Source organism: Vipera ursinii (genome assembly GCF_947247035.1).
Source record: "Vipera ursinii genome assembly, chromosome: 7".
In the NCBI taxonomy this organism is placed as follows: Eukaryota; Metazoa; Chordata; class Lepidosauria; order Squamata; family Viperidae; genus Vipera; species Vipera ursinii.
Window position 1 is genome coordinate 33,408,474 of NC_139521.1, and position 22,880 is coordinate 33,431,353.

The 22,880-nt window shown below is 37.9% G+C and overlaps 1 protein-coding gene across 1 annotated transcript; it reads right to left on the reverse strand.

Annotated features, from left to right (window-relative positions):
• Positions 1-99: 99 nt before the first annotated feature.
• CENPU (centromere protein U) lies at positions 100-22,318 on the reverse strand. Its single transcript, XM_083367350.1, has 12 exons — positions 22,241-22,318; positions 21,442-21,493; positions 19,861-19,978; positions 19,173-19,314; positions 13,759-13,822; positions 11,949-12,018; positions 11,268-11,367; positions 10,552-10,630; positions 9,954-10,001; positions 5,980-6,041; positions 5,065-5,215; positions 100-835 (listed from the first exon to the last, which is right to left on the reverse strand). Exons 2-12 carry the CDS (start codon positions 21,484-21,486, stop codon positions 713-715), a joined length of 1,002 nt encoding a protein of 333 aa, XP_083223476.1. The 5' UTR covers positions 21,487-21,493; positions 22,241-22,318; the 3' UTR covers positions 100-712.
• Between the last annotated feature and the right edge of the window lie 562 nt (positions 22,319-22,880).

The following is a 22,880-nucleotide window of genomic DNA, read 5'->3' on the forward strand; positions in this document are numbered from 1 at the left end:
TGCTAATGGCTAATAAAGTTACATTAGCGAACACAATGTCTCTGGTGTTTTGCTTTGTTGGGCTTCTCAGCTGCAACTTACATTTCGTATGTTTACTGTGGTTGATGAAGAATAAAGACAACTAGAGTTTAGAAGTAACTAGGTGCTAGAAATATGACTTAGGATTTCAGAAAAGGATTTTATTGAATTGCTAAATATGTAAATAGTAATGCAAATACATAAATAGTAATGTGATATATTTAGAGCTGACAACTAGAAGCATAAACTCTAAGTTTTAATTTCTCAACAACCATCTTCTTTCTTGGAAAGCAGCATATATGTACTCAACATGCAGCTACACATGCCTTGCCAGATGAAAACCTTACTGCAACTATATAATAGCAAGATTATTTCTCTGTTGGAAAGTCTACTTTCATGAAAGAATAGTTTAAAGATCACTTGTTCTCACACAAAGTAAATCTACCGTATTTAAATTCTATATTTATGATCCAATGGTCTGTTTTGTTGCCTCATTATTTCTTTTTTGCCAAACAAAAGATTTTTATTTTTGAGATAATCGTATCTAAATATACCAGTAAGCATGCCAAAAGGAATTTATGGTGTTTAGATCACTGAAAATAAACTCCAATTATTTAGTTTTCCTACTTCAACTTCAACTTTATATTTTAATACATTGTACATCTGATAACACAGAATATAATTTTTAGTATGACTACTTAGTTTTTTGCAATTCCAAACTTTCCTGTAATTTTGTGTTGATATTTTGCAAGTGACTTTCTGCTCCTAAAATTCTTCGTGACTCCATCAGAAGTGCAGGAAGACTGGAAATACCATACTATGGAACAGGAAGAGAAAAACAAGACATACTTTAAAAGCTTATAAAATACTATGCCTATGTTAGAAATTCCTAATGTTTGGACCTAGTTTATTACTTGCTTCTGAATTAACATTCCCTTGCCTACAATCCTTCTTTGCGTATGTTCCTTCTATCACCTTAATGCCCTATATATATATATATATATATATATATATATATATATATATATATATATATATATATATATATATATATATATATACATATATATATATATATACAGACAGACAGACAGACAGATAGATAGATATAATTGATTTTTTAAAAATTACAATCTTTAGAACTTAGTAAACAACATGTTGTTTGGGCTTACATATTTAACATTAACTTCTTTAATATAGATCTATTCAGTACTGTACACTCCACAATTTTTTTCCTTGATCTTCCTTTTTTCCACATATTTTTTCCCTTTTCCCCTCATTGAACAATTACAATTCTTAGTACTATTGATGTATACAAAGTTAAATATAGACATCTTCGTATTTTACTAATATTATAGAGATAACAATACCAATTCATAAATCAATATTCTGTTTTTCATGCTCTTTATTAAAGTTTGATTTCCCATCAATATTTATAGTATCTATCAGATGATTTTCTCAATATTATGTTTACATAGCTAAACATTTTTCATATCAATCCTCTTTTTTTCAAATTTCCCATATCAAAAGGAAAAAAGAATGCTATTTTAATTCTAAATCATATCTTCCATTATAAAGACCTAGTTATATCTAAGGGTCATCCATTCTTTTAATCATATTCAAACAGGCATATTAATAATGCCTGCTGATAAATCAAATCTTCTGGTTTTTTTAAGTCTAACTCTCGCTTTCTTTCTTTGCCAAGTAGCTTTTCAGGCCAAGGCCATTAAATTGCCCAAAAGTTTTATTTCTATTTTTGTGCAAGCTGCTTGGCATAAGAAAGGCAACTTAGATAAGAGTATTTTGGGGGGGGTTGGATTGGAACTCTGCCCATCCACATTCCCTAGACATTTCCCCTGCCGGCTCTATGTTCTGTTTTCTCAAATCTTCCTTATCAGGTGTATTTTGGAGAAGGAAGTAAGGGATCTTTTATATTTTCATCGTTATAAGTAGGCCTCACAGTGTTTTATTTGTATATGGCAGTCCCTATTTCCCTTTTCCTATCTCCTCCATCACTAGATCCATTTCTTCTCCTTCATCTTATTTTGGTTTATTTGTTCATATTTTGTAGTCGTCTGGGAGCTGATATTTGTTTTTGTTTTTTGAGGCATCATTCCTAGAAATCCTCCAGTATCACCAGTCTCAATAAGAGTGGAACAGGATTTCCTCTAGTTTTCTGGTCTTTATATATAGCTTTTATAATCCAGTCCTAATAGCAATATTTTATAGTAATCCTTTGTCTCAAGTATCCTGAAAATTATCAGTCAGGCAAGGTTGTAATCCACAATGTTCCAAGTGTTCAAAATGTTCAACCTCCCTGCAGCCAGACGTATTCAAAAGTCAATTTTTTCTCTCTCCCACTAGCTCTTGAGATTAACAGTCCAAGTCCAGTAGGTATTTATAGTCCAAGAAGGTCAGGATGATAAATATGCCAAAATATTTTCCTTTATTGCCAGCTGTACCAAGCAGCCAAAGAGCTAGTTATGATGCTGTACTTAAATCCAGCACTTAGATGTCATTTAAAGTCCATTTTCCACTCTTAAAACAAAGGGTTGATTTCTTATATTTCACCTCAATTTTTTTTCCCAGAGAAAATCTTAACAATTTATCTCAGTTCTCAGATTTATCAAAACTGTAGTTCTGTATTACTTTCACTTCAGTATTATGTATTTCTGTCCCCCATAAAAATTTTTAAACACCGCTTCCGTTCCCATCCAGAGGTTTTAAAGCTTCTTGGGAACCAATCCTAGGAAATTCAGTTGTAAAATAGTAAAGAAAGGATCAATATTCTCACCAGTCCAAACATGCTGTTTACGAGGTGCTAATAAAGTTTTTGTTATTTGATTGTCAGTGACTAATGGCTGGCCGCAGAGTGGCCGGTCTTTCCCTTGCCAGTTTAGAGTGCTTTCCTTGGATCGAACGGAGAGACTGCCATCTCTCCATGATCGACAATGCACCCCTCCTTCATTGCCTCTTCAGGGCAACTTTAGGCCCTTTTTAGGGCCCCTAGTAGGGCAAAATCAGGTGTGGAAGGCAGAGCCTTGCCTTCCTGCGCCCGTCTCATTGTAAAACCAGAAGTCAATGACCTATTATTTCTATTAGTGCTTCTAGGCACCTCTGTTCCTCTTTTCCTTGATAGCCTTTTCTTTCTTGTTTTTTTATTTTCATTCTTTGTAATTTTACTTATGTCTATTTCCTCTGTTATTTGGGGGAATATTCTGATCTAGATTTGAAAAACTAGTTTAAGGTCCAAGCTAGAAACTGGGAGACCATGAATTCTAGTCTTGCTTTAGGCACAAAGCCAGCTGGTTGATTTTGGACCATTCTCTTTCAGCCCAAGAAGAGGGCAAGAAGATATCATTTCCAAAAGGGATAAAAAAAACCAGCATGGACTTGTGCAGGCAATTGCCACAAGTCAAGACTGTTTTCATTTTCCCTGCCTTTGTAGTTAACAAACCATAATCATGACATTTAAGATATATATGGGCTTATGATTAATGTCCATGGTGTTTTTGTGATGAAGGCTGATATGCTGCCCATATCTCAATTGTGTTTGTGGGCTATTTCTCATATGTTCTTTCCTGCATGTCTGAAAACAAAGCCTTATCAAAATATGCAAAACTATATTTTATTCAGATGTTTTTATTTCTTTTAATTTAGTATCCATGAATCTGAGAACTCTAGAGCCATTACAAGTCTTGTTGTATTCTTAGTTTTGGGGGAATATAAGCATCATCCTGCACAGAGCTTAAGACCTTTACCAGAATGTTAATAAAGTTTTAATAAAAATTATCTGCCTTGTCTATACTTGTACGTTATTGGATATATCAGTATTCCCCATGTCTGTAGAACTTATCCTAACTTCCTAAACTGGGATTTCTGGCAAGGGTAGAGGCTGTTAATAATGTTTAATTCCTCAACAACCATTTTTAAGGAACCTAAAATAACATAAGACACTGCACTTAGAGATTTATACACCAGAAATAAAAAGTTACTGCACTCCATCTATGAAAACACTATTGTACTCGAATGAAATGAGATGAAGAATTTTACATTTATCTAAGAGTAATAAAACTTAAAAGCTAACCACAAAAATAATCAATATGCCACTTACTTTTCCACATCAAATATGATTATATCAATACTATATATTCCCACAAGGATATTGTAAAACATATTATATAGAACAGATGGTTATACGAAAATAAAGGTTGCTTTGAGAGTCGTACTGCATGGATCTTACGAAGGAGTGCATAAATTTCAATACTGAATACTGAAATGTGTACCATTTACATTAAAAAGGGTTATTTTTTTCGGATACAGGTAGTTCTTGAGTTATGATAGCAATGGGGATAGAAATTAATGTTGCTAAGTGATGGCGTTATAAAGGGCGACATCAATCCCAGTTGCTGTCATAGCCCCAGGGTGCATGGATCATTAAGCAGGAAGAAGTGGGAGTCCCAGGAAAGGGTGCCATAGGGTCAGGTGCTACTTGAGGCTATGGAGGAGATGTGAAGTGCAGATGGGCAAGGGGTGCTACTATGAGATCCCTTCTTTTGGGGAGAAAAATATAGGGGAGCAACCTAAGGGGGGTTACTTGTGACCTACCCTGCTAATCTCTCCATTGATTTTGCTTGTCAGAAGCCAGTAGGAAAAACTGCAAATGGCAATCTTGTGAGTGGCTCACTGCAATATCAGTCATGAGTTGGCACCTGTGGGGTCACTGCAACATCCAGAACTAGGACAATTGTTAAGTCCATCTTTTTCAGTGCCACTGTAACTTTGTGAAAAAACTGACATAAGCTGACTACTATATGTACTTGAAAATGATGCCAGGGATGGAGAATCATGGCATGATTAGCTTTTTTCACTCAAATAAGTCTCTGTTGAAGCACACCCCAAATACCTGGAAAAATTGCATCTCCTAGGAACAATACAATTATCTGTATTTATGTTATCTGAAATATGCAAGGGTTAGTATTTAAAAGGAGCAGTAGCTATAGCTGTGATTCTTCCAGTGTGCTAAGCCATTAAATAGTTACTTACTACAAGTTTTTTTTGTGAGTTTTCCTTTTCATCCTTCATTTGCTGAAGACTCTTTAAATCTTTAATAAACTGAGCTGCATTCCTGAGACAGGATATTTTTTCTTGCAGTTTGCTGTATTCGTTCTTTAGTTTCTTCAGTTCTGGTTCCTTTCTAGCAAAAATAAATGTTTGAGCATTATGTTTTGTTAAGGTTTCCTTTTATTTTACAGAAAACTTTACATAACTGAAGGAGTAGAATGATAAGCTAAACTATCACAAAGAAATAGGGTAATCAGTATTTGATTCAGCCCTGATAAAAATAAGGGGGTACATCGACTTACTGCATCAATATAAAATCTAATTGGAAACCTGCTTTTTAAGTCAGGGTGAACAACTCTTTGGTAGCATTTTTTTCTTTCATTGGTTGAAGAACATAGGATACTCTTGGTGACACTAGAAGGGACAGGACAAATGTCCTGGGTGTTTTGCAGTGTGAGATACTTGGTGTTAGTAGTGCAATTTCAGATAGTTGGGGTGTATAATCTCTCTGAGACCTACTATTCTTATGTTTGTGTTAATTTTTGAAAAGCAAAAATACTGCTTACGATGAATGAATCTTGCCAGATGAGAAACTATTTATACTGTTTGAAACCTATTTGGAGGAAGCATCTGGAATTTAAGTACGTAATGCTCCACATTTAGTTTTGAAAAAATCTTTACCACATTCATAAAGGTGCAGCTTCAGTTCTCTGATGCATCTGATTTAATGCAGCATAGTTGTTATAGGACATCTGAAATAAATACCAGTCAGTTGGAGCTACTGAAATATTTGCTGGAGCAGGGAAAATGAACATATCACTGGATTGGCACAAAACAAGATTGTAGGATTCAGTGATAACCGTATCTAAAAACTTAATTGCAAAGTTATTAACATACCTAAATAGCTCTTCTTTAATTTCTATTAAATGTTTTCTTTTCTTATTTGTCTTTCTGACCATCTGAAATGCCAGAAAATATTAAATATGAAAATCCTTAATAGTTTTACCTTTTTTAAAATAAGTTTTGTTAATCTTTTTAAAATTACAATATTTATATCTTAGTAAACAACATGTTGTCTGGGTTCACGTATTTAACATTATCTTCTTCAATATAAGTCTATTCAATACTGCACAATCCAGTATTTTTTTCTTTGATCTTCCTTTCTTCCCCATATTTTTTCCCTTTTCCCCTCATTAAACAATTACAATTCTCAGTGCTATTGATGTATACAAAATTGGATACAGACATCTTGATTGTATTTTACTAATATTATAGAGGTAACAATAATATCAAGTCATAAGTCAATATCCTGTTTTTCATGCTCTTGTTAAGGTTTGATTTCCCATCAATATTTAAAGTATCTTTGTCAGTTACGATTTTCTCAATATTAATTACATTTATATAGCTAAACTTTTTTATTCATGCCAATCCTCTTATTTTCAAATTTCCCATATCAAAAGAAGGGGAAATAATGCTATTTTAATTCTAAATCATATCTTCCGTTATAAAAATCTAGTTATATCTAAGGGTCATCCGTTCTTTTAATCATACTCAAACCGGTATGTTAAACAGATAGTGCCCCCTCTGATAGATCTAATCCTGTTTTTTAAGTCTAACTTTCGCTTGCTTGCTTTCTTTGCCAAGGAGCTTTCCAGGCCAAGGCAATTAAATCGCCCAAGAATTTTCTTTCCATTTTTGTGCAAGCTGCTTGGCATGAGAAAGACAGTTTAGGTAGAGTACTTTTGGGGAGGAATTCCGCCCATCCACATTCCCTAGACATTTCCCCTGCCCGCTCTATGTTCCATTTTCTCGAATCTTCTTCCTTGTCATCAGGTGCATTTTGAAGAAAGGAGTAAAGGGTCTTTTGTATTTTCATTGTTATAGGTAGGTCTTGAAGTATTTTGTCAATGGCAGTCCATATTTCCCTTTCCCTATTTCCTCCATCTCTAGGTCTATTCTGCTTCACCTTCTGATTTCTGGTTTATTTGTTCATACTTTGTACTCGTTGTCTGGGGGCTTTCCAGTTGTAGCTTCAGTTTGGAGATTTGGTCCTTTATATCATCTAGATTATTTTTAGTCTTGTAATGGTTTCTTTTTATGTCCTCTGTGCGTGCAAGAATTGTTTGATGAATTTGTTATAGCATAGATTATTTCCTTCTGAAAGATTTGTTTTTTCTTGAGGTATCATTCCTAGAAATCCTCCAGTATCACCAGTCTCAGTAAGAGTGGAACAGGATTTCCTCTAGTTTTCTGGTCTTTATATATTGCCTTTATAATCCAGTCCTAATATCAATATTTTATAGTAATCCTTTGTCTCAAGTATCCTGAAAATTATCAGTCAGGCAAGGTTGTAATCCACAATGTTCCGAGTGTTCAAAAGGTTCAACCTCCCTGCAGCGAGACCTATTCAAATTTTTCTTTCTCTCTCACTAGTTGGAGACTAAAGGTCCAAGCACAGTAGGTATTTATAGTCCAAGAAGGTCAGGGTGATAAATATGCCAAAATATTTTCCTTTATTGCCAGCTATTTTCCCTTAGGCTGAAATTCACCAAGCAGCCAAGGACCTAGTTATAGTGCTGTACTCAGATCTACCACTAGATGTCACTCAAAGTCCATTTTCCACTCTTAAACAAAGGGTTGATTTCTTATATTTCACCTCAATATTTTTTCCCAAAGAGAAAATCTTAACAATTTATCTCAGTTCTCAGATTTATTAAAATGCTAACTTTGTATTACTTTTCACTTCAGGATCGTATATTTCTGTCCCCCATAAAAAATTTAAAACACTGCTTCCGTTCACATCTGGAGGTTTTAAGCTTCTTGGGAGCCTTTCCCAGGAAATTCAAGTTGTAAAATAGTAAAGAAAGGATCAGTATTCTCACCCAGTCCAAACATGCTATTTACGGTGTGCTTTAATTAAAGCTTTTGTTCTTCCGTTGTCAGCAGCTAATGGCCGGCTGCAAAGATGTGGCTGGTCTTTCCCCTGCCAGTTTAGAGGACTTTCCTTGGATTGAATGGAGAAACCACCATCTCTCCATGATTGACAAAGCACCCCTCCTTCAACGCCTCTTCAGGGTGACTTTAGGCCCTTTTCAGGGCCCCCAACAGGGAAAATCGGGTGCAGAAGGCAGAGCTCTGTCTTCCTGCGTCCCATCTCGCCCCGACACAAAATCGGAAGTGCCTTAATAGTTTTACCTTTTGATAATGCATATCATCGCTGATATTACTTCTTTAAAATACAGGTAGTCTTGACTTACAACTAGTCTCTTAGCCACCATTAGAAATTCCAACAGATCTATTTAAGGGTATTTATGATGCAAATTCAAAGTTCCGATGCTTCCTTGCAGACTCATGTGACTGCACTTCAGGAGCTCAGCAACCAGCCCATATTTACAGCCATTTTCAGCACTCCCGGTCAAGTGATCATGTTTTACAACGATTTTGCCAAAAACTACATTTATTTTTAGTTTTCAGTAAAACTGTACCCATAGTAAACCACTGGTTCACTTAATGCCTATGCTGTTTGCTTAATGACAGCAGTGATTTGGTTAATGACAACGGCAAAAATGTTTCTAAACATGAGTCAGTCAGGTTTTACGATTGTGATGAGCAGGATCCATTACAGTCGTATCTCAAGGACTACCTATATAGACATATTGCTTATTATAAAATTTAATCCAAGTTAGAATCTTGTGAAGAAGCAGGAAGTATTTAGAACATAATTTCAATACGGTACTCTTCCTTGATCAACTTAATCAACTGTAGATATCCTTACCACTGAAAATCCCTTCAGCTATAATTTAATTACTTATGAAATGGGGATATTTATTTCAAATATTTATATTGTCTAATAATAAAGAAAAATATTACAACCTACATGTGCATAATTCTAAATATAATAAAAATATTTATTTATTTATTTATTTATTTAGTTACATTTATATACCGCCCTTTCCCTGAGGACTCAGGGCGGTTTACAGGGAATTAAAAATCCAACATACAAAAGTTAAAAACCAAATTAAAAAATATTAAATTGACCCTGTACGCTTAAAAACCCCACACTGTGCTTAACATCATGTAAAGCCAAAATCATAGATAACAATTCATCAACTTTATTAAAATCACTAACAGTAGCATTCCTTAAAATATTCACATTGAAGCTGATTACCAAGGATTATTGGTAAAACTAAGTGATTTTTCATAGGCAGAGTATTTCAAAATCTAAGTGTGACCACTGAGTGAAAAATATCCCTTTCTGGAATCAACAGAATTTTACAAAATGTGAGTACAGGTAGTCCTCATCCTACAAGAAGTCATTTATTGACTCTTCGAAGTTACAACGGCACTGAAAAAAGTGACATGACTGTTTTTCACACACATCACCATGATCACGTGATCAAAATTCGATGCTTGGTAATTGACTCATATTTATAATGGTTGCAATGTCCTGGGGTCATGTGATCACTTTTGTGACCTTCTGATAAGCAAAGTCAATGGGGAAGCCAGATTCACTTAACAATTGTTGCTAACAATTGCAGTGATTCACTTAACAACTGTGGCAAGAAAGGTCATAAAATGGGGCAAAACTCACTTAACAAATGTTTCATTTAGCAACAGAAATTTTGGACTCAATTGTGGTCATAAGTTGAGGACTACCTGTTTACATATATAGAACTGAGCAAATTAGTATGCATAAAACCTTCAATTTGTATTAAAGTCACATATAGAATATATTTAGTCTAGCTCCTAATCTGAATTAATGAAATTTCATATTATTACAACCTATTCCTTTAAATATTGTCCACTAAAAGCTAGTTTTAATCTATAGGAAGAAAACCTAAACAGTTTAAAAGATACACTGGCCAGTTTACCTTTGTTTGTTTCAATTTTGTATTTTTCAGTTTCTCAGCATCTGCAGACTAATTAAAATATTCACAAATTAACAATATGGCATAACTTCTTGGTAAATAATTACAATACCTAAGATTGAAATTAGTAAAATTCATATTTTCTAATAACCAGAATCTAAGAAGGCTATTTAATTCAAGAAATAATAATTTTAAATGTTTTTGGATTTTTACATATACGTATCTAATTTTATCCTTTTTCAGATTCTAATGCATAGGAGCAGAAGACAGTATGGGTAATTAAGAGAATTGTTACACATAAAAAGAAAAACACTGCAACTGACTTTTTTCATTGCCTAGTTTTTCTCCTTCCTGGATGCTTTCCAAATTTTCAGTTTGTTATTCTAACATACACAGTGTTATATCATGGACTGTTCCAATGACCAATGACCTGTTGTATAAAATTCCCAAGCACTCTACTTGTTCCCCCTCCCAGATACATTTAATTATCATTCCTTTTCTACTAAAGGGTCTGTAGGTTATTTTGGTGATTCGTCTTTAATTACCGCCCCTTTAATGCTTGCAAAATATAGAATTTTCCTCAGTCAAAAACTGTACGTACAATGTCAGCAAGTTCATCTTTGAGCCTGGTATGAAATTTATCAATTACTTTTTTATGCTTCTCCTGTTCCACTTCTTTTCTGAAACAATATATACAATATATATCATGATAAATCTATGCTTAAAGGAACACATTAAACTAATTTGTGCATGCAGTGGTGCAAATTCTTGTCACTGAATTTTATCCTACTAATGGTTGATACTTAGACAGCAATGCCAAATACCTAACATTTTCCTGTTAAAAAATATTATAACTTATAATGCTGAAAAGTTTTAAATTATCATTCTTGGGTTCGTACTTTTGCTGCTAGTCAACGTGTTTCCTGCAATAATTCTGATATCACGTAACTCCTGCTGCCTTTTGGTGTTTTTTTTTCAAATTTCCCAGCTTTCATGCAGTCCTGATATTTTTTGACAGTCTCCTATCAAAGCAGGGATGAGGCCCAAGCCTGCTTAAACCCTCTTCAGCATCCAGAGTAATGATGATAAAAATATTATTTTAAATATAACAATTTGCTATGACATATTTTTTCAGAAAAAAACCCTATTATTTAAAGTAGTACTTTCATTATGTTTTTACAATATCTCCAAACAGCACAACAGCACTGATTCCAATTTAGAAAAGCGAAAAAGCAGATTGAATTATAAGGGACATTTAACACCATAGCAGTTTTCAGTCATAAGGAAATTCTCAATCAAAAAAACAAAGATGCTTACTTGAATTCTGCTGTTATCTTTTCGAGCTCCTTCAAAACAACTTTTTCGTTGGTAACATGTCTGGTAACTTTTGTTGGCTGCTTTGGAACTTTTTTTGAAACTAAATGAAGTGAAAAATAGATTATTAATACATTTGGTTATTATGGGTCCAAACTTATCTAAGCTTCCCAAAGATACACAATTTAAACGGATGTATAAAAGGTAAAGGTTCCCCCGTACATGCGTGCTAGTCGTTTCCAACTCTAGGGGCCGGTGCTCATCTCCGTTTCAAAGCCAAAGAGCCAGCACTTGTCCGAGGACGTCTCCGTGGTCATGTGGCCGGCATGACTAGACACCAAAGGCGCACGGAACGCTGTTACCTTCCCACCGTAGTGGTCCCTATTTTTCTACTTGCATTTTTACATGCTTTAGAACTGCCAGGTTGGCAGAAGCTGGGATGAGTAACAGGCGCTCACTCTGTTACGCAGCACTCGGGATTCAACCCGCCAAACTGCTGACCTTCTGATCGACAAGCTCAGCGTCCTAACCCACTGAGCCACCGCGTCCCTAAACTGATGTATATGAAATGCTAAGTCCTACAGTTTTACTCAGTTACTATAAAAATCAAGATCAACAGGTCTGATACTACACATAGAAGTGAAAAATCATTCTAGAGCCCAGGGGAGAGGAAAAATGATTTACCTGGACAATGTGTCTCCCTTTCTGGTAAAACATTCTTATTTACATGGGATTGAGTCTTTTTCTTGGGTATCTGTTAGGTCAAATTTAAGGAACATATTAGTTGTTAGCAACTTACGTTATTTCATTTGGCAGGCACAGCTTTGTCAAACTTAGTCAAACTATAAACTTTGTCTAGATGTACACTGCTTAAAATTTTAGTTAATTGTCATAACACCTATAATAAATACAAGGAATACACTATCAGACTACACATATGTACTTCTTTGTAACAACACCCCATTAACTTTGAATACTCTATAGCTGCACAGCAGCAAAAATAAATTAAAAAAATATTTTTACAACTAGTGGCCACTTTTAATAACATGCTTTTTAATAATCACTGAAGTATGTGCTAATTGTTTCATTTTTATAATAGAGTTTTATAACTGATATGGGACACTGCATTTTTACAAAAAACATTTAAATATAGTGATCAGCAAAACATTAAAACCAATTAAATATGGCCTCTCCTAGAAAGTAGAAAAGTTTCTAAGAAATTATTTTTTATAAAGGTAATTATTAGGAATTACTATGCTGAAATAAAGGTAAAGAGATATTAATAAAATGCTATTAAAGGATTCTTTAAGAATCTTTGTTTTGTCTATTTTTTAATCAATGTGATTTCCTATACCAATTACCTGCTAGCAAATACTAATTGTTTAATTTCCTAGGATATATAAAATATTGCAAGACCCATTTTTTGTATTAGCTGCCAAGTTAAAAAAACATGCAGGAAAACTAAATTGTATGTTTTTTAATTAATGGTATTTAAAGTAGAATTTGTAATTTTGCCAAAATCTATTATTTAATTTGATATCTTACATTCTAAGTATTTCTTAATGATCATACAATTTGAAGATTCCTGCAATGTATGTAAATTTTGCTCACCTGTGTTGAAAATTATTTAGGAATTATTTTAATCATTTCTATATATTCACTAATTTCTACTAGTATAAGAAAAACTCTTCAAGTTATATGAAATGTATATAAAATATGCAGAAAATCATGTAGAGTAAGAAATGGATTATATAACAGAACTACTGCTTACAATTTATTATAATTAAAACTGAATCTCTTTAAGTATGCCCTGTTAACCACCCTGAGTCCTTCGGGAGAAGAGTGGTATAGAAATTGAATAAATAAATAAATAAATTGAATAAATAAGTAGCTATCTTTGTTGAGCATATAAACATAAGTAACCTATGGCTTTCAGCTCATAAAAACTATTTTATCATTCATGGATTCAGGAAAATATGAGACTATTCAGATTAGCACTATCAGGACACGTAAACATTAAAAACAGAAATAGGCTGTAACACATGGTGTCTGCAAGGAAATGGTACATAATACCACATACAGTCAACAAATGACATGATAGATAATATTTCACTGCAGGGAATCTATCAGATTTCGAGCATAAAAACAGTATGCTTTAAAAAAACAATTACAAAAATAACAAATTATAAGAAATTTCAACTTAAAAATGATTAAATTGGTTTTGCTTGTAGTTTTGAGTCATGTAATTTTAAATTTTATCGAAGTATATATACAACTGAGATTGAAAACAAATGTAATTATATGTTTCAAAACATCTGCCTATAACAGATTGTATTTTACTCCCAATAAAAAGGAAAAAGTATTATCTAAACCAGACATGTCAAACTCGCGACGCCACGTGACGTCGTGAGAGGTATCGGGACTGTTTTGCCATTGCCAGCAATGGGATGGGCACGCTTCTGGACGACACCCCTGATCTAAACCTTTTACTTACCACGTTCTTTATTGAAGCTTCTTCTGTATCTTCAGTTCTCATTGTTTTCAGAATGTGAGGTTTTCTGGTAAACATAAAAATACTACAGTATATTTTATCATGGAATTTTAAACACTGGAATGGAAACTTGTTAGAATCCTTTTCTGCAGCATTATATTGACTAAATAATTTCACTGATGGGCCAAAGAGATCTGTATGTTATTCCAGATAAAGATTTACATTTAAAAATAACAAGAAGTAAGCAACATAATTAGTAGTGATAAAATGTGGAAATTCAATGGTACATATATCATACTGGGGAAAAAAACAAAATATGGTCACAAATGTGCATTCATCAGGGATTAAATTTAGTTATACTGAACAAACAAACCCTTACATTATTAATTGTAAGGGTTGGATTCCATAGCAATTAGACTCAAATGGACAGATAGAACATACCGTATTTTTCGGACCATAAGATGCACTTTTCCCCTCCCAAAAGTGGGTGGAAAAACGAGGTGCGTCTTATGGTCCGAAGGTAAGCGAAAATACTTGTCTCCCGTTCAGTCAACGCAGTCCATCAGCTCCATTGGAGAGACGTGACTGAATGAAGACATGGAATTCTCCGCCCCGCCCCTGTGATTGGTCGGCAGGGGAGGAAATACGGACGTGCCTGCCATGCCTTCTAACTGCCTCCCCCTCCCTGCGCGTGCACATTTTCTTTCTTTTACCTCGCTGCTAAAGAAAGTTTTTGCTAAACTAAACCTCATAGGCGACTTGCCCCAGCAAAGCCGTGAGGAGTTGTCCCTGCAGTTTTCTCTGCGAAGTTTATTGGAAGTGATTTCCCATTTGCAGGATAATACTGCTAATTGTTTGAATTTGCTTCGGCATCTTAGAAAACCTATTCAGGGAAAAGAAACTACCGGTACCTACCTTTCTTTCTTTCTCTCTTTCTTCCTCCCTCCCTCCTTTCTTTCTTTCTTCCTTCCTTCTCCCTTCCTTCCTTCTTTCTTTCTTTTTCTCTCTCTCTTCCTTGCTCCCTCCCTCCTCCCTCCCTTTCTCTTTCTTTCTTCCTTCCTTCTTTCTAGCTCTCTTTCTTCCTTCCACCCTCTTTCTTTCTTTTTCTTTCTTTCTATCTCTCTCTTTCTTCCTTCCTCCCTCCTTCCTTCTCTCTCTATCTCCCCTCCTTCCTTCCTAGTATACCGGTACTATTTGGTTCAGAATATTTTGTTTCTTGTTTTCCTGCTCTAAAAATTGGGTGCGTCTTATGGTCAGGTGCATCTTATGGTCCGAAAAATATGGTAGATGTTCCCATGCTTACAAGCCAGACATACCTTTCCAGCCAATTATATCTACAATCTATAACATTGCCAAAGAAGTGACGCATGAACTTGTACACCTCACAGAAGTAAACACTCCATCAAATCCTGACTATAATGTTCTGTTCGTTTGTAATTCAATGCATTGTTGGTCTATATACCGTATATACTTGAGTATAAGCCGACTCGAGTATAAGCCGAGACCCCCAATTTCACCCCCAAAAACTGGAAAAAGTTGTTGACTCGAGTATAAGCCAATCCGCCGTTCTGCAAGCCTCCGCCGCTGGCGGAGGCTGGATCCGCGCTCTGCAAGCCTCTGCCGCCAGCAGAGGCTCGATCCGCCATTTTGCAAGCCTGAATACACAGGAATACCCTGTGTGGCCGCGGCTCTCGGGGAAGCCCTGGCTGTCCGCTTCCTCGCTCCACGCTGCCATTCGGGGCCCGCACGTTCCCCGGGCAAATCGCGGCGCCCAGCAGGCGAGGAAACACGCCCGCTCCAGTCGCCCCCCCTTCCCTCAGGAGACGCGAAGCAAGTGACCGCCCGGAGCTTACCGAGGACTTGCTTCGGTGTTTCCAGGATCGCGCGCACCTCTCCCAAGCCGCCGCCGTCCGGAGACCTGCCGAAGTTTGGGGAGGTTTGGGGAGGTGCAGCGGAAAGAAGCAGGCAGGCAGGGCGCGGAGGTCTGCTTCTTTCCGCAGCGGAAAGAAGCAGGCAGGCAGGGCGCGGAGGTCTGCTTCTTTCCGCTGCGGAAAGAAGCAGACCTCCGTGCCCTGCCTGCTTCTTTCCGCAGCGGAAAGAAGCAGGCAGGCAGGGCGCGGAGGTCTGCTTCTTTCCGCAGCGGAAAGAAGCAGACAGGCAGGGCGCGGAGGTCTGCTTCTTTCCGCAGCGGAAAGAAGCAGGCAGGCAGGGCGCGGAGGTCTGCTTCTTTCCGCAGCGGAAAGAAGCAGGCAGGCAGGGCGCGGAGGTCTGCTTCTTTCCGCAGCGGAAAGAAGCAGGCAGGCAGGGCGCGGAGGTCTGCTTCTTTCCGCAGCGGAAAGAAGCAGGCAGGCAGGGCGCGGAGGTCTGCTTCTTTCCGCAGCGGAAAGAAGCAGGCAGGCAGGGCGCGGAGGTCTGCTTCTTTCCGCAGCGGAAAGAAGCAGGCAGGCAGGGCGCGGAGGTCTGCTTCTTTCCGCAACGGAAAGAAGCAGGCAGGCAGGGCGCGGAGAATGGTGGGTGTGTTCTGATTGGGTGGGGGGGTGTTCTGAGTGGATGGGCTGGTCTCAATTTCATGTCCCGTGGCTGCACGCATTGAAGAGCACAAAAACTCACTCAGAAAGGGAGAACAAACTTCATCCCTGGTCCAACACTTTGAAGCCACGGGACATGAAATTGATTTTAAAAAAACCAAAACTATCGCCAAAATTGAACATTTTAACAACAGAATAATCAGAGAAGCCATTGAGATAGAAAAACGCCCCCACAGCATGAATACACGAGATGATACCTCTCGTCTACCAGCCATTTGGAAACCCGCCTTGATTGACAGACGAGGCCCAACCACCAAGAATGATACCAGACCCAAACTCATGATAACATCACATGACATCACCACCACACAACCATTCAAAAAGCAAATCCGAACCCACAACGATAAAGACACACAACCACAAAACAGAAACCTAACTACAGCTGCAACATCAGCCACTTTAAACCCCTCCAAACCACACAATAAGCAAACTGACACCCACTATAAAAACATGGCACCACCACAAACACGAAGCCGAACAAAAGCAGCACAACTCACCAGCTCAGTTCTGGAGCTGGCAGCTGAGACCAGCCCATCCACTCAGAACACCCCCCCACCCAATCAGAACACACCCACCATTCAAAACACACTCCCACCCAATCAGAACACACTTGGTCCCCTACCCAATCAGAGCACACCTCCACAGAACACACCCCCTCTGGCAGTTTAAAAAAGAGGAACTAACAGCCACATGCTTCTCCCAGAAGAAGGAAGCTAAAGCCTGATGATGACGGATGAGACTCCGTCGAAACGTTGCGCCCACACCTTTAGTTCTACGCGGGGAAAAACCCGAAAAACCAAGGATCCATATATATATATATATATATATATATATATATATATATATATATATATATATATATATATATATATATATAAAGGTAAAGGTTCCCCCGCACATGCGTGCTAGTCGTTTCCGACTCTAGGGGCCGGTGCTCATCTCCGTTTCAAAGCCGAAGAGCCAGCGCTTGTCCGAGGACGTCTCCGTGGTCTATTTTTCTCTTTCCCTCTCTTTCTCCCTCTTTCTCTCTCTCTCTCCCTCTATTTCCCTCCCTCTTTCTCCTTCTCTCTCTCTCCCTCTTTCTCTTTCTTTCTCTCCCTCTTTCCCTCTCCCTTTCTCTCTCCATTTCCCTCCTTCTTTCTCCTCTGTCTCCCTCTTTCTCTCCCTATTTTTCTTTCCCTCTATTTCTCCCTTTCTCTCTCCCTCTATTTCCCTCCCTCTTTTTCTCCTTCTCTCTCTCCCTTTCTCTCTCTCCCTCTCCCTTTCTCTCTCCCTCTATTTCTCTCCCTCCCTCCCTCTCCCATTGTCCCTTGCTTCTTTCCTTCCTTCCTTTCTTCCTTCCCTCCCTGTTTGTCCTTCCCTCTCCACGTTAGAGCAGTACCTGCGGAGGCGGCCCTTGCAGAAAGCAAGCTGAAACGGAGCAAGGGAGATTTCCAGGAACGCGAATCGGCCGATCTCACGCTCCTGCAATCTCCCTCCCTCAGTTTCAGCTTCCCTTGCTACAAGAGAAAGCAGGCTGAAATGAGGGAGATTGCAGCAGCGCGAGATCAACCGATTCGCATTCCTGGCAATCTCCCTCACTCCGTTTCAGCCTGCTTTCTCTTGTAGCAAGGGAAGCTGAAACCGAGGGAGATTGCAGGAGCGTGAGATCGGCATTTCTCAGCATGTGCCGATTCGCGCTCCTAGCAATCTCCCTTGCTTTCCACTTGCGGAGGTTGGGGCTGGCCATACGGATCAGCTTCGGACCATAAGACGCACCCTCATTTTCCCCCCTACTTTGGGGGGGGAAAAGTGCGTCTTATGGTCCGAAAAATACGGGTATAGGGTTTGGGCTATACTCGTCGTATAAGACTACCCGTATTTTCCGGCGTATAAGACGACTGGGCGTATAAGATGACCCCTGACTTTTGAGAAGATTTTCATGGGTTAAAAAGTCATCTTATACGCCGGAAAATACGGTATATAAAAATAAGATCAAACTCCTCTTCCTCCTAGCACTGATGTTACCTAGTTTGGTAATGAAAAGTCTGCAAGAAAACCACGAAGCTCAGAGAGCACCAATAATTTGGGGAGCTAATGTCATATAAAAATGTACAAATACACATAAAAAAGAATATAAAAGGAAAACCCAGATTAAAAAAATTCAGAACTATCAGAACAACTATGTCTCAGCTCTAACTAACCATCTGACTCCCGTGCCCAGGAACAAATCCAAGTCTTCAAGGTGTTACAAAATGCTGGCATGCAGAGTCCAAAATCTTTTGACTTTTGTGAGAAAATCAAGTCCTCACGAAGTTAGCCAGAAATGCCATCTTTGGGACTCTATTGTAAGAACTAAATATTTGGTAGTGATGATACAGAGGAAGTACAAAAGGTGAAGCAAGACTTTAGTGCCTTCACAATTGTAATTTAAGAAAATAATTATGCTAATGAGAGATGTGCAAGTCATTACAAAACTTGGATCCTGTCCTACTTGAAAATTACAAATGTTTTAAAGAAAAAGCAGTAGATTTGGAACATACAGAGAAGAAACGATTATAAAGAAAACATGTTGCTAAGAAGTCTTATCTATTTAGAGACCAAACTCAAAGCCGATTCAAAAGCACCAAAAATAAAGAATATAACTGATTCTTTAATTAATATTTGTACTTTACTAGGAATTTTAGAATGAAGTATTGGATGTGCTCAAAACATCTCTTCTCTATTTGGATGACATAGCTTCAATGAAGTTATATAAATGGTTAATAGCTGGATTAAGTTGGACACACTAATAAATTCATATACACATAGAAAATCAGTCTAGAGAAAATAAACTTATTTTTGGAATACCTTTTCTTTGCATTTTTCTTTGGGGACACTGGACCAGAGAAATTGCTGGTAGACTCATTCAGTGTTGAATATTGATTGTTTCCATTATCAGCCTTTTCTTCTTCCTCATACACAGACAGAGCAGTGCTATGTAAAGGATGATCTAGGATGAAAAAGTACTAATTAACTATAACAATTTAAAAGAACCTACTTGTCTTATCACAGAAAATCTCAAAACAATAGTTTCTGTGTGAAGTGCACAAAGCAGTTTCACTCAAGAGGAAGATATTAGGAAGAGGGGGAAAAACACCAAGATGCAATAAGCCTTGTATAAAAGTGTTTCGTAACTTATAGTTCTTTGAAGCAATCACGCAGAACAAGTTACCATGAAAGGTTGATATCCCACCTTGATTTTTCTAGGGTTCTAACCTAGTTTGGTTCACTAGACATTGAGCAAATAGCAATGCCTGGTCATATGAAAGTGAGAATAGAATGTTTAGCCCTCAGTGTAATATACCTGGCATAGCTGTCAGGATTCAAGAGTAGGCATTAGGACAAATTAATGGAAGAAAATGTTTATGCTGATGAGATGTAAAAGCAAAAAATAATAATTCAGAGAGCAAATGGCTATCCACTGTGCCAATCAGAAAGCAGACAATTCTAATAACTATGTATGAACATCTTTAAAATATTACAGACAATAACTAACCATATAAGTCATTAGTTTCCTCTGTTTGTCTGCTTCCAGGAATTTTCAAAATACTTGAGACATCAAGCTCCTCAGATGAAAACAGTTTACCATGAGAGTCTGGCTTGGCTTGACACCTCTGCAAAGAAACAGATTATTTATTCAGTTTATGTGCTACCCATTTCACCTGCAGGTAACTTTAGGCAATTATTCAAAAAGTGATAAAACATTAAAGCATCAAACCAATAAATAGTACGGTAATATTAAATTAGCTTAACATTCACAAAGATGGGGAGAGGGAGCAGGATGCATGGGGGGGTGTCTTCTCATGGTCTGTTAACCACCTCAAGAATTATATGCCCCCATTGGGCTTCCATGCCAGTTAGCACAGCCAAGTCCCTCAGATACTTTTGGAAGGCCAAAAGGGTGGCTATAGATCTCATCTCAGAGGTCATGATGTTATAAAGGCTAGGAACCACAGCAGAAAATGCTTTTTTCTTGGACCCAGCCAGCCAGATTTCCTTGACTGATAGCATTCCCTTTCTACTGGGTAAGTGGGGTGGGCAATCCCATTGGTGTTAAGATGGTTCTTTAGGCAACCTGGATCCATGCCATGGAAGGCTTTAAAGTGATAACCAACATCTTGAATTGTACCTAGAAGCAAACTGGCAACTGGTGATACAGACCACCTTAGGGGCCCCAAGACTGCATTCTGTGCCAGCTGTAATTTCCAAATACTCTTCAAGTAGAGTAGTAGACCTATGTACAGCATGTTGCAATAGTCCAAGTGTGAGATGAGTGACTGAATGCAGGGACTTCCAAAGCAGAAAAGGACCAGCTGCCACACAATCCAAAGTTGCACAAAGGGTCTCAAAGCCACAACTGTCACCTGCTCTTTGAGCAGGAATTGCAAATCTAGGAGAACCCCCAAGTTGCACACTGGGTCTATCTGAGGTAATATAACTCCATCCAGAACGAAAGATGTTAAAGTCCTGAATTTCAAAAGCTCCATGCACCTTTTTAACATAGCAATGTTAAAAAACACGTTGTCCAAGCTCTTCAGAAAGTTAAATATTTAAGATAAGTAATAAGTTCAAATTAAATTAAGAAAAAGTTAGCAGGGGCCATATGTAGTACTACCATCTAGAGCTTTGCACACGGCACCTATTAATATTTTAGAGCTGCTGCATCTATTCCTGAAACCATGAAGTTGTTTTTTTATTTTCTTTAATATATTTTGTAGTTGTGTAAGTTCTACTTGTTTAATATAATCCCTAATAAAATTATTGGAAATTATTTAAAAAAAAACCCATGGAGTGGTTTTCTATAGCTGCTGTATAATTCCAGAGAAACATGTAATTGCATTAATGTTCACACTGCAAACAATTTGAAGACAAAGTACTAAGTAGTGAACAGCCCTACTTCAACTACATCACAAAAATTGATGATCTAATTTTTTATGTTTAGAAAGTCATTGCAAAACTAAATGGCTCAAGAATTAAATAAATTTATAGAATTCCTACACCCGAATCAACTCAAGGTTTCTACATTAAAAAGAAGGGGTAAATACCTACACACACTTTAAAACAAAATGCCACTTACTGCCAGTTTCTTTTTGAAAACTTTTGTTGCTTTTCTCTTTGACATCTTGTTACTAGAGAAACAAACAAAAGAGGAAAACAATCTTAGATGGAATCAATCCCCTTTTCTTCTTTTGTATTCCAGGCATTAACCTTGTCCAAAAACTAGCTCCCAAATTAACTTGGCTATGTCCACAGTAACCTCTAATTTAAGCCTGACCAAGCAAAAAGCCAGGTCAGGTGCCTGATTCTTCCCTACTCCCACACTCAAATCCTAATGGAAAAGGAGGAAGAAGCACGCACTCCCAAGACCCCAACCCAGCTAATTTTCACCCAAACTTCAAAGGCGTGGGGTGGGCTCCGTTCAAGTAGGGTTTTTGCTTTGAACTGACCCACTCTCTCCTTGAACGGAGAAAGGCAAGTGCAAGAAAGCCCCACCCGAGAAGCCTAAAGGAGATTTCTTCCCCTACCACCCTGAAAGGAGCCAATTTGATTTAGTGGTTAAGGTGCTGGCCTAGAAAGCAAGAGACTGGGTTCTAGTCCAGCCCTAGGCACGAAAAAAACCGCTGGGTGACTTTGGGCCAGTCACTCTCTTTCCGCTAATTCACCTCACAGGGTTGTTGTGGAGAAAATAGGAGGGAGTAGCATTAGGTATGGTCACAGCCTTGCATTACTTATAAAGGCGGACTAAAATCAAATAAATAAAAAGCAGGCATGGCCACTCGCCTCCATCCCCCAACTACCACTGCTTCCTCTGTGGGGAGAGGGGCGGTTCCTAAATTTGATATGTATTTTTTATATATATATAGATAAATCCTTACACAGGCCGGAGCTTCTTAACGCCGAAATGCTACTGCCGCAGTCGGGAGGCCTCCCGCCCTTCCCCCACCTGTGCCTCGCGCACTCCTTCCCAAGGTTCAGAAGCGCGCCGCCTCGCGAGGGAGGGAGGAATAAAACGTGAAGGCGGGCGGGGGGGTAAGACGCGCAGGCTTAACTTCCTGACTACAAGCTGTGTTTTTTTCGCGCCGAAACTCAAACCTCACTGCCAGCACGTCCCATTGCGTATTCGAAAGAGGGGGAGAGGAAAAATTGAGCTTAGCATCAGTAAACCTGTTCGTTATGACATCTGTACGTTACTTCTCACTATTCTATATAAAATTTCACAGTTCGCAAAAAGGGGCGAAAGAATATTAATAAGTTTTTTTTTCTGAAGGGATACCCCCTTTTTCTTTAGTAGATAGTTTAGTCCATTGTCTGTGAGTTAAATTTTTGAAGTGTAAATCTGTTACCACGCGTAGCTGCGAGAATAAAGGAAGAGCGCCATCTAAAGGCCAGAAGATAGACAATACGGGTATTGCGAAGAAATTGTCCTGTAATTTTTACCTGCGATACATTGTACTATAGCTGCTAGCGGCTTTGGAGACTGGCAAGGAGAGGGAGGCATGTCAAGGGGTGGCACGG